Source organism: Harpia harpyja, chromosome 16, assembly GCF_026419915.1.
Source record: "Harpia harpyja isolate bHarHar1 chromosome 16, bHarHar1 primary haplotype, whole genome shotgun sequence".
Taxonomy (NCBI): Eukaryota; Metazoa; Chordata; class Aves; order Accipitriformes; family Accipitridae; genus Harpia; species Harpia harpyja.
Genome location: NC_068955.1, coordinates 31,770,514 through 31,783,048, shown reverse-complemented (window position 1 = coordinate 31,783,048; position 12,535 = coordinate 31,770,514). Strand labels below are relative to the sequence as shown.

The window sequence follows — 12,535 nt, the reverse complement described above, 5'->3', positions numbered from 1 at the left end:
CCCTGGTAAAGGCCAGGATGCGCCTGCCCACCCTGCAGTACCTGAGGGGATGACAAATGTGTAGCCCTGCTTGAGCTCGATGCGCTGGCACTCTGACACTCTGTCCCCAAGAAAAATGTCTCCCTGCTTCCCTGAGAGAAGCCAGTTTTCATAGAGCTCCAGGTTCTGGGGTGTAGGAGGGATCAGCCAGAAGATCTGCAAATAAAGACAACAGGTGTTTAAGTCGTCACATAATTAACAGCTACTGACTACCCCCTGCTTCTTCCAAACCTGCCCTGCTCCCTCTCCAGACATCTAAATCTCTTCCTCTCCCCATCCACAGAGGATGCGAATTTGCAGAAATTCCCAGTAAAGTGTCCCATTTGAGAGGGCAAGCCGCTGAGCAAGGTCTTTCCCAACCTGACACACTGAGCGCCACAGGTCAACTGAGCTTGGGATGCTTTGTAAGGTATTATTTACATCAATAGAACCCACCAAAGACACCAGAGTGCTAGATACAAAGGAGGTATTTACCTGCATATTTCTGCCATGTTAGTAAGAACTACAACTAAACTAGAGATTTGCACCTGTCTGGCTCCATGGAATTACAGGGGGCAAGCAGACACCCACCCCCAACCAGGCTCTTCAGAGACTGTTAACTCATCCTTTGGGGGAAGGCACTGGAGCCGCAAACCATCAGAATTGCTGGGGAAGTCTGGCAGCTACATCTCCTTTGCAAGGAAAGATGGGTGAAAAGCCCAGATTCTTCACGTGCGGCAGAGTTTGCTGCCTTGCCTGAACCTAGTCTAAGTCAGTGGAGAAAAATGGGATGGAAAAATTGCCCAGGACTTATCCTAAAGAAGTGACAAGACCTTTTTTCCCAGAGATCTGCCTTTACTGACTGCAGAGGGAGCCCATCCAGCCACCTTCAGCTGGACAGTTCCTTTGCAGCAGTTACAAGCAAAAGGGCTCCCTATCCTAATGCTCTCTGAGGTGCTCTCAGGAGATGTTCAGCCACAACAGGCAGCCTTTTTTACCCCCGGCTCCTTGATGAATTGAGCCCTAGATGGCTGATGGTTTTTATCAGAAGCAGTGAGGTCTCTTCTAATAGCTCACAAGGGTTAAGTCAGGAGCTAGGTGCATTTCACTGGGCAAGAGGTGGGACCTGCCTTTGGTAAATTCTGTACTACAGGATACTACTCCACATTAGCTTTTCCTAGTAATACTAAGCTGAGGCACCACCAGATTTTGCTGCTCCAGCTGCACCGATTCAAATGCACTATGATGAGTCTGTCTGCATCACCACCCTCCCCGGACAGCAGTGCAAAGTTTCCTTGACTACAGTAGAGCTGACAACTGCAGCTAGCAAAAACTTGAATACAAGCTCTTCTGTGCCATTATATTCCTTGCTGAAGCATAGACCGAGTCCTATGACAATGGGCACCCAATGGCAGTCAGAGGGGAGGTTTTCCCAGCAAGGACTTCATATTGACTAAGTGTCATGCGCTGAACGTGACTGTGCTCTCTAGAGCAGCAGAAGTGCTAGAAGTGCTAGCTAGGGTGTCTGACTTAATTGTTCAAGTACTAGCTAGCCCCTTCGGTGATACAGCACACAAACTATTACAAATCTGTTTTCTGAAAGTAAAGAGAACAAATACAACATTCCCACCTGTAAGAGGAGCTTAAGGTTCATTCACTCTGCCTAAGAGCAAGTGGGAGGACTGGCACCTTCCCAGATCCCCTTCCAGACAGATTTATTCCAAGCCAGGCCCCAGTACAACACACAGCTGGGGTGACGGATGCCTGGCACAGGGAAATCCCCACACAATTATAACTGGAAGCCACCCATCAGGAAACAAACATCGCACTCAAATGAAGTTTGTAACCAGACAAACTCAAACTTAATGGAATCTGGGGTTCAGTTTTTCTACCTTGGGCTGAGCTCAGCTACAGGCAATCAGCTCAAATCTAACACTGTTTCAGAGCTACTTCTCACCAGAAAGCATTCAAGGGTTTTGCAGTGAAGACCTGTCACTAACCTTCAGTTCAAGCGCTTCTGCTTTTGAAATCACTTGATGTTTTAAGGTGAGCCCTCACACATCTGTTGGCTATTTAAAAACCCCTGGACAGCTTAGCTTTAGGAGAGGCTCCCATGCGTCTTTAAACACCTTTCTTCCATTTGCTGCTGCTCCCAGTGTGCTATGTGCACCTCAACAAAAGGTGATTAGCCATGTAACCAAATGATCTCTCAGAAGCCCCAGGCACTGGATGAATTGGGTTATTCTACTCTATGTCATTTAGGCTTTTCTAACGTTGTCTCAGCATCGCCTCTACAGCATGGGTTTTCAGCCTGTACCTGGTGGACCTCTGAGGGCCTGAACTACTTCCAAGAACCACAGATAAACAAGTTTAGGGTGGAAAGACTTCAATTCACTGTCTGGGACCTGTATCTTCAAGGATCGACAAGGGAACAGACTAAAAGCCACTCTCCTAAAGCATCTGTAACTTTCCCAACAGGGACTGTCCTCCTACCTTTCCCCCTCGGTGGATGTGGTACCACACAGAAGTCCCACCAAAGTCCACGTGGAAATCTGTGTAGCAGCCCTTGACGCTCATCAGACAGTATCTGGCAGAAAACAAGATGATGATAAGGTGAAAATGAGTGGTGGTCCACATTTTAGAGCAGATACAATGTATTCAAAGGGAATGGTCTGCCCAAACCCAGGCCAATGGCTCAGAGCAGTGCCAGAAGCCAATTACTGCAGTGCTAAGCACTTTAGCTGCAGGGAGGTGGTGGTCTGCAGGAGAGCTCACTTTGCGTCTATATCACATCCCCACAAAAAGATCTAGTCCAGGCAAGAGGAGAGCTTTCATCCTCACACACCTGGCAGCTCTAGAAACCCTGATGCCACAGGTCTGGCCTACAGGGCAGGACAGGCAGCGCCTAGCAGCTCAGCTGACTCCAGATGTCTCAAGGTGGCGAGCACCAAGAGTTTCCCTAAAGTGCAGTGAGCTCCTAGAAGCCACATGACCGCTCTTCCACACAGTGTTCGGCAGGGGCTTAAATAACTAATTGCAGTGTCCTTGCAAGTGTCACCTGCTGAAATAAACAGGGACACTGTTCCTCCCACTTCCCCTTGGTACAAACTGCTTCTCCCTTGGGCAGTTTTCTTGCAAGAGATGCTTTGCTGCCTGCCACCACTGGATTAGCTCAGGAAGTCACTTACTTCTGCACCTTTGGATACTGCATCTCCAGGATAGCATTCGTAGACTCTGTCTGACTCTCCTTCAGGTGTCTGGGCCACATGTTATCAACCCAGTCAATCAAATCCACCTACAGCAGAAAGGTGGGAGACATGAGTAGAGATGAAAGGGGCACAGTAACCCCTTTTGCTACCCCCAGCCTGTCCTGGAAACTCAAATACCTATTGCCTGCCTGGTAAGCCCAGAGCCCACATGTGGCTGGGCACCTGTGGGATGCAGGGTTGCACCGGGCCCACCAAAGCCACTGCAGTGCTGCGCACAGACTGCCAGCCAGCCCAGCTCAGAGCACACCCACAACAAACAACAGCACCAAGGAAGGGAAGGAAGCCCTGGTGTTAGCTGAAAAGCCATGATACCCCCTTTTCGGCCCCCACACACCCATCAATCTTCCCAATGCCACTGGTGCAATCCCACGTGTAAAGCATTTAGGACCAACTGTTCTAATGTCAGTCACTGTACAGTGAGCCTCTGAATTCACACAAGCAGCAAACACCACAGCAAGATCCCAAGCACGGTACTGGGATGCTGGTCATCTACTTAGGGGCTAGGCAGGAACTGCTATGCACTAGGCTTACATAAAAAAATGTGCTGGGCAGCATCTGCTAGGGTAGGATTCAACTCTCTAAGCTTCAGGACAGCTAGAGCAGGCAGAGATGTGCAGGCTCCCTCTACAGTTAACAGAGAGAAGCGAATGACCCTACAGAGCTGCCCCTTCCTCTCCACCGACTGCAGAGGGAGTTCAGGATGCCCACCCCATCCATCCCACTTTCCACACAAGGGCAACTCATTTTCCCCCTGCCAAAAAGCCTCATGCCCTGCTTCCAGCACACCTCCAGTCTTGGCCTCCTCTGCTCTCAGAGATTTCAGCACTTTTCATCAGAAACCCTCCCTGCCATGCTGCACAACCCTCTGGAGTCCCAGCTGAACACAGGGTTGCTGTCGTAACGGGACCATGGTTTCCAAACACCAAGGAAACCACAAAGCTCAACCAGCATCCAGGCTTTAGCTACTCTCTCAAATTACAGCAAACACTGCTGAGCTCTGCTGTCCAATTTAGGTCCTGCTGGAGTTTTACACCTGGCCACGTGTTATGGCAAGCCACCCCTGTCCTGCACCTCTCTTTGGCCACAACAGAGCTGATCGCTGCTGCAGGATGCAGGAGAGGGCTCTGCACCAAGCATCAGAGCAGCGCAGTGCACAGTACGGAGGGAGGGTAGGCCCAAGACGGAGTGACAGCCAAGGTCTTGGGAGACAGTGGAATCAGCTAACTGGGAGAGGCTGGCAGCCAGTGTCCCCATCCTGTCCCCAACACTCACTGGCTGAGCACAGATCTGACCTCTCTATTCAAACTCAGGTGGTTGTTCAAACTCTGTACCTGTTCTTGATCACCAGCCAGCAGGAGCAGGTTACTTCACTCTAATTATTCTGCAGCCAATGACTTTCATTTCTTTAATTGCTGACAACTAGTGAACAAGTCAGCTCTCTGCAGAATGACAGGCCAGGGAGTTGACTGTGGTCCCTACAGCTGAGGGATGCACAGGCTGGGCAGCCCCAGCCTGACTGTGAGATCAGCTACAGCAGATGAGGTCCGAGTCAAACACAGGATCAGCTCCAACAGCTTCCAGAGCACAGCAGTGACATCCCTGGCTGAGCCCATGCATGTTATGAGCAGCCCCTCTCCTCCTGCATTCAAGTGTCAGGCTGCACCTTGCCTACAGGGGACCACAAGCACAAGGGAAAGGACATTCCTGCAGAAGGAAGAGCCACGCTCACCGTAGCAGGTCTCTGCACCAGGTTCTCCAGTTTGGTGTGGCTGAACTCCAGGCTGATGACATTATAAAGTTTCTCCCGCTCGGCCTCCGGTGTTTCATAGTAGCGTGCCCACTGTGCCATGGACATCTCAATATCCCTCTGCGTGTTCACATCCATGACATCCACCATCCGTCGGCTCCCTGCCAGAACAGACAGACATCACTGGAACTGTCCCTATGCACAACAGACCACCCAGAAGAGACACTCCAGGAGACATGAGATCCTTCCTCAAAGGACCCACCCACACAAGTGTGACATCTTGGCCTTTCCCATAACCTCACCTTCCTCCGTATATACCCACATTGAAACCAAAACTGCTTCAAGTCAAACTAGACTCAAGCAGATAAGAGTTGTGATCCACTGGCTAAGGACAGCTCAGGTTCAACCAGCTGCATGCTGGGGGAGCCACAAGACCAGACCTCTAGCTTTGACAAACCCAGTGACTCTCCCTATCCCTCCCTATCTGCCCAGGGCGCAACAGAGGCACTGTGGTCCCCAGACACTTACCGACACAGAGCCGCACATCATTCACGCTGAAGTCCGGATCTGGCATCCTGCAGGACAAACACCTTGCTAAAAAAATCATGAAGTGCTTCTGGTTGCAGACCCTTCCCACCTGTAACCCCAGTATTGGCACCCTGAAGATACTACTGTGCTTCTTTTTGCCTCTTTGGTGTGGGTGAAGACCATGCAACTAGATCTCTGGGTGCATAGGTCTGTGCTGAGCGCTGGGGTGAAACACTGGGCCCAACTTCTGGCTAGGGAAGCAGATTTGGGAATAGGATATACCATCTCTAGAGCATGAGCTGTTGTACTGTGGCTTCTGGCAAATGAGCAAGCACGCCTTGGGCTAAGCAATCCTAGCTCTCATTTTAAAGACTGCTCATATGCGTTATCCCAATATAAAGGGCATAGCCAGACCATTACAAGCAGTATATTTCACTGACACAGCATAACTACTCTAACTGTTTGTACTGGCATACTTATCTGTACAAACACTGCTGTCACAGGCAGAATGGGCGGGCAGCCACTGAAGCAGCTCTTGACCCAGAGAAATAGCCAAAAGGTCAAGAGAAATCCAGTTTCACCCACACTATAATCTTCAGTATCAAATCTCTACCCTCCCAAGCCACCCAGCAGTTAAAACTGAGCCTGGTACAATTTCCTATCTAATTCACCGCAGTACGGTACATCATGCACTGGATGAGATGTTGCCCATCCGTTCACAGCCAGCTAAGGAAGTAAAGAGCAGTGTTGCTGATACTGGCTCTGACAAAGTTTTCTAGGGCTAATTTATTCCTCTAACTTTTGTACTAATCAAAACCAAAAAACACTGACCCAGCAGAAACACTGGATCAGATCAGGTTTTTTTAATTTTGTAAAAGACAGCTGTAATGTTTTGATATAGTGTTAATTGCCTTAAAACTACATCTACCACCCTATTGCGTATTTATATGAATATCATAAAATGGCACAAAGTCTTGCACCAGTACAGCTTTACACTCAAAGCTGTAAACCTTAATTGACTTACTGTAGCAAGAGAGACAGATGGCAGTTTAGAAGTAACCACGTTGGGTAAATCAGGTTGGAATTCTGGAAAATGCCAGAAATACTACAAATTGCTTGACTCTCTGGCAATAGATGCCTATATTACTAGGAAAGAAACCCAGCCAGATGTTGCATCAGAGCACCAGTGGGACTTTCCAGACATTTGGTTGAATTGCGATCACCTACAGCCAATTCAGTCCTCTCATTTTAAGTCCAGACAGACTAGTAAGAACAGGATAACCAAGGTGGAAGATACTTCTCTCTGCTCACTGCACATAAAGAACAGTGCGGACAGGACACAGTCATACCAGCTTGGCAGAGCACAGATCCAGCCACCGGGATCAGATCCCACACAACGTAGAGAGGCAAGAAATCAGGCCAGAGTCACCCACTACTCTGTGCCCCTAGAACTTACTTTATCCCCAAGCCATCAGAGCTCCTGAAGATGAGAGGGTCTCGCAGGCCGCCCCGCTGGATGTATTCAACTGTGAAGTCTGGTGTGGGGAAACAAGAAGAGGGAAGGTGTTAGGGGAGACTCCTTCAGAGGACTATAGACAAGCTGAGATTAGAAAGGATCTCTGGAGATCTCTAGTCCAACCCTGCTCCCAGCAAACTGACCTCAGACTCAGATCAGATCATTCAGGGCCCTGTGCAGTTGAGACCCAAGAACCTCATCATATCTCTGTGGCAAGGCTAGCAGCGAAAGAAAGCCCTGTTCCTCGCTATTTCTTTCTACACCCCTTCGGAGATCCTGGAACTCCTTTGCGGCAGTTCTGTGAGCAGCATGGCGTGTGCTGCTGACAAGCCTCAGACAGGCATCCCCAGGGAGGGGGGGGTTTGCTCCAACAGACTGTACCAGACAGGGGAACAGCACAGCTTTTGGTCCCCACTTCCCTAAGAAGCTCACAGCCAAGCAAGAGATGCCTTGAAGAAATGCTCCTCCCTCATGGTAAACCCTCATGAGGCTTGCACTGGCTGTGTGATGAAAAGACATCCCACTGAGCTATATGCGTGGTGAAAGAAAGGGGAGAGATCCCACATAGTTTTTGAATTAAGCATCTAGTAGACATGTGGCTGCAATTACAGGTGCTGACCCAGGCGAACCCTCTCGTTCCTGGCTGCCACGTGTTCCAGCAAGCCTGCAGCGCTGCAGACTGGCTCATAGCTCTCTAGATCAAGCGGCTTCCATGCCATTTCCCACACACACTCCCTGTTACCAGCTCCCCTGGCCCAAGGGCTTAGCAGGCTTGAGCCAATCCTCCACCAATATGCTTCATATTGCCTTCAAACTGCTTAGGGACTGCCGCAGGACTTACAGGGGCAGCAGGCAGAAACGTCCTTTGCCTGCACTGCACCACTTGGATAATGCAAGTAAAGTGGTTTACAGCAGAGGAAAGTACAGAACTGGCATGAACAGCAGACAGTTTTCTCAACTTTACAGAAGGATGGAAAATAAAAGGCAGAAAAACACAGGACAATGGGAAAGGATTTTATTAACACCACAATTGCCTTGTAACCGCCCTTCAAGTTGGCAGTCAGGGAGGCTTTGGGTGTAGCCAGATGCACAAAAGCACATCCAACTGTGATCACTGTTAGCTTTCCACGAAAGGCTCGGGGAAAGGTCATCTCACACACCATGCCTCACTGGAGAAGTGGCCAACCGCACCAGCTGTCTGGTTACTGACAGCAGTAGCACACACTGCAGCACAGCAGTCCTGAGACAAACCTTTGCCTTCCATGAAGACCACGAAGGTAGAGTTAAACTTGTTGGTGGACAGCTTTTCCTCGAGGTCAAATGTCCTCTTCCCTTCAATTTCATCATCAGAGATGCCATCGTCCTCATAACGCCGCCTCATCGTGCCACGCTGAGGAGAGAACAGACCAGGAAGGTAAGAGTTATGGACCAGGAAGAACAACCAGTTTGCTTCCCAGAGGCTCATCTCAACCTAGCAGAGCTCAGCCAGGGCCTCTGGGGGAGCCCTTGCCCTGCAGCAGGCAGTCCCTGGGAAGCCTACATGCTTCTACTCCCAGAGAGACCCTATATCATGGAACTATATTATCCACTAGGTCTCTTGCTCAAAAAGCACCGTTGGTATCATTTTTCCAGAGCGACATACTGGAGAAGATCTCTTTAGGCAGTATCTGTCCCGGATCCAAAACACACCACTGAAACATCAGATTTGCTCCTCCTACAACCAACAGATTCACGCGAGTTGGGCTGTATGGGAGACACATAATTCACTCCTAATGAGTACTAACACAGAAACACAGGAGGAGGGGAGATACTTCAGTATAACTGGGGCAAAGACAAAAGAACCAGTCTCCCATTTTTACAGGTGCATCAGCATTTTGCTGCACTGGAGGTAAAGGCACTTGTGAATTTAAATCCCTGCCAGAACGCCAAGTGATAAAGGAAGGGGTTTATGCTGAAGACAATTCTCAAGTTTTCATCTTTGGCTATGCTCGTACACAGAAGTTGATTTATTCCCCTGTTTGTGTGTGGGAGTAGCGGGAGGAGGGGGTAAGTAACCCTTTTCTTAGAGGGTCTCATAAGTACATCTGTACTGGGATTCCTGACAGGCATCCTCTTCTAGCATCGCTGGATCTGGAAGAAATTACTGTCCCCAGCTGTTAGCCACCCCTCCAGAGACCAGCCATGCTCTGGCAAAGCCGTTCGTGGGAATGCTCCCTAAATCTCCTCAGATAAAAGTCAACCTGGTCCAAATTAGCCAAGCTGACTTCCACCAATTAGGGATGCTCCCTTTATAAAGCATTCACACCAATCGTTGTGCCAGCAGACAGCCAGGGATAGGATGGGGCAGGAGGTGACACAGTAGTTACTGTCACATCTGGGCCTGGAAGCCAGCACCTGCCTGCAGCAGGGAGGCACAGCGACATTGCAGCACTGGTAGCAGGGTCACATCCCCAGCAACACCACCGGTCCCAGCCACGGACCGCGATGCTGAAATTCACCATTGCCGGTGAGGTGACCAGTGTGTACGGCTGTGCATCACAGTCCCTGCAACACCTCCTGCCACGGCACACCTCCCGCTGCCTGGAGCGGAACGTGTTTGACAGCTCATTTCTTCCTTCTTTGAGGGTCTCCTGGTAAAGACAAGAGTGCCCTTTCCCAGGTGAGGGCACACACTTCGGACTCCCCTCCCTGTGGCAGCAAGCTGCAGATCTCTGCCCCAGAGTTCAGCACCGATTCGGACTTCACTCAAAGCCACTTTCTGCTTACTTCTGTCTTCCTCACCCAGCCAGCCAGGGGTAAGGCAGTGCTTGCTCTGACTACATGAAGTCCCAGGAGGTACAAGCCCACCTTTCCCAGGCCAGGGTTTATTTTGCCCCGAGTAGCCAACCCCAGCCCTGCCTGGCCTCACCTTCCCATTAACCCCTGGCCGGCCTGCCTGCTCTCCCAGCCCATCACGCACTACCATAACTGAATCAAACATGGCTGGGATATTTTCCAGTGAGTTACAGCCTGCTATTAGCCATCCATCAGTTTGATCACTACATTGCTTTGTTTGCCCCTCTCTTCTTTTTGGCCTCATCTATTTAAACTGCGCCGGTGAAAGAGGAAGGACTGCCTCATACAGATGCACTGCTTTAAAGATACTTCTAAAACTAGTTAGTTCAACCAGTGCAGGAGCATGTGGGGACACTCGTTTCGAAAAGGGACTCCCCAGCCCCACATATAACTTCAGCCTCACTCTATCAAGACTGATCAATTCACAAGTAGTTTCCCTGCCATCAAGGCAGAGAAGCTTACCTCTGTGTGCTGTTAACACCTCATTAACTTTGCTTCACTTTCCAAAATCCCTCCCAGAAACCTGAATACAATAGGGGCACAAACACCTCATCTACTAGGCAGGCTGCTCCTGAATGGGGCATCTCAGAAAGAGCCCTAAGTATCCTGCAACCAATGTTCTCCAAGGGCCTGTCCAAATGGCCCCAACTGATTAAGCAATCTGGAAAAAGGCTGCGTTTTTGCAGCTTTTTGTCTTAAGCCAGCCACTAAACATCAATAGCAAGCAGGAGTACCTTCTTTCACTGTTTTTAACAATACAAAAATAAAGCTCACTTTACTTACAGGCTTTTACAGACACACTTGTATAAACGCACAACCATGCATTAAAAAAAGACAAACGGAGGTGTCACCAGCAGAAGCCAAGTGACATATTCCTGGGGAACTCTTTGAATTTCACTCTGCTAGGGCCAGACTGTGCACACCAACGCACTGGCTGGGAACAGCTGTCAGGTGCTAGGGCCGCGCATCCTACTGCTCCCAGCACAAATCCAGGGGCTGAAACTCCCAAACCTTCCGTCACTCTGCCTCTAAACCGAGACTGGCTCTTTCAAGGAGAGGCACCAGAGCTTGAAGCTGCTTGGGAGGGATGGAGCCGGATGGCCCTGGCACGGCCACACCGCAAGATGCCCACGGCGAGAAAGGATGGAGCAGGTATACTGCTGTTGGCTGAGGATCGTGTTTGGGTGCCTTGGACTCTCAACATGGGCAGGCAGAGCCGTGCTGGCCCCACCTTTGTGGGGCAGGGAGCTGCACGACCAGCTCTAGTATGTCTCAGCTCCTGTTAACCCATGGGAGACCTTGCTGAACTCTCACAGGCAGCACACCAAGCACAAACAGCAGCAAGGCACTCATCCCTGGGTGGTAGAGCACCCGCTCTTCTCCCCATCGTCAATCAGCCCAGCTCAGCGCTTGCTTCAGGAAGCGCCGCTCGCCGCTGTGTTTGCCCGAGCCGGGGAGGGAGAGCACTGACAAAACACGCTCAGAGGTCTGCCAGGCAGGATGCAAACACAGGGCTTTCATGGCTGGCCAGTGCATGAGTCCAACAGATTCCAGCTCCACACACACCCACAGACCCTTCCTCACCTTCACTGGAGGCAAGGGGGAAGTCCAAACAGCCCCTTTTGCTAGACAACCACAACTGCTATCCCAGAACCATTTCAAATCACTTCTGCCCTGAAGAGTGCTGTGCAAGGGTGCGGAAGTCTTAGGTCATATGGGCAAACATGCCAACGAAACCCAATTTGTAGCTTCCCCTTTATATTTCTACGCTTTCAGAGAAAGAAGCAGGTGTCACGGTGCTTCCCTGTGCTTGTTTGGGCCCTGAGCTGTGCAAGCCTTGTCCAGCTGAAACATGTCTCAAATCCTGCACTGTGATGCTGTCAGATATCAGCTGCCTGTTGCGGTTCCTGCTGGGACACCTTTGACTGCTATTGTAAGGACAGCAGCTACAGGAAACTTAAGACTATTTTGCAGGTATCTTATTCCTTACTAAATCACACCAGGGAAGTTCAAGGCATACCTAGTGCAGGCAAGCATTCTAATAACCTTCCAGCATGACTAGCTTTTCACTTACCCCAGTTCCCAGGCAAGCCTAGGAAACAAGGCCTAGGACTACTGGCCCCAGCAGGCAGTTCTCTGTCGTTGATTAGAGGATGTGCATAATGAAGCAGAGGATGCTGGGCCCTGTAGTCCATGGGTGTTGCCTGCTTTTGGATCAGGTGGGTGGTGGCACACTGCAGGACCAGGCCATAGTTCTGCATTTTGACCTGCCCCCTTACTCCAGACACTCACTTTTCATTGGCAGGTTTTGGGAAAAGCAGCTCTCTTGCCTTTGCTGGGTACAAAACCTCATGAGATGAAAAAGGTTTGGCATGCTAAATGCTGGCAAGAGGCAGCTATATCCAAACTAGTCTCCTAATAACTTACATTTGGCTCCCAGGCTGGAAACCTGAATGGATTTCAGAGTTCTTAGTTAAGCTACACAGCAGGGGTTACTGCATTGGGCTGAAACTCAGGCCATTTGACCACAAACCTCTCACCTCGGGAGACCCAGGCTGGAACACAGCTCCAGCCAGAGTTGTGATGACCAGCTGCGGCCCCATTTCAAGCAGACATCTCTCA

At 50.1% G+C, this 12,535-nt stretch overlaps 1 protein-coding gene across 2 annotated transcripts in view; it reads right to left on the bottom strand.

The window, feature by feature from the left end:
* The window catches only part of KDM2A (lysine demethylase 2A), a 52,583-nt gene that overhangs the window by 21,846 nt on the left and 18,202 nt on the right, over window positions 1-12,535 (bottom strand). For both annotated transcript variants that reach the window (XM_052810893.1, XM_052810892.1), the window contains 7 exons: window positions 8,330-8,468; window positions 7,019-7,097; window positions 5,563-5,609; window positions 5,017-5,195; window positions 3,207-3,313; window positions 2,512-2,605; window positions 42-195 (listed from right to left, as the gene is read on the bottom strand). In XM_052810893.1, coding sequence (XP_052666853.1) covers window positions 42-195; window positions 2,512-2,605; window positions 3,207-3,313; window positions 5,017-5,195; window positions 5,563-5,609; window positions 7,019-7,097; window positions 8,330-8,468 — 799 coding nt within the window. The remainder of the gene's footprint in view (window positions 1-41; window positions 196-2,511; window positions 2,606-3,206; window positions 3,314-5,016; window positions 5,196-5,562; window positions 5,610-7,018; window positions 7,098-8,329; window positions 8,469-12,535) is intronic.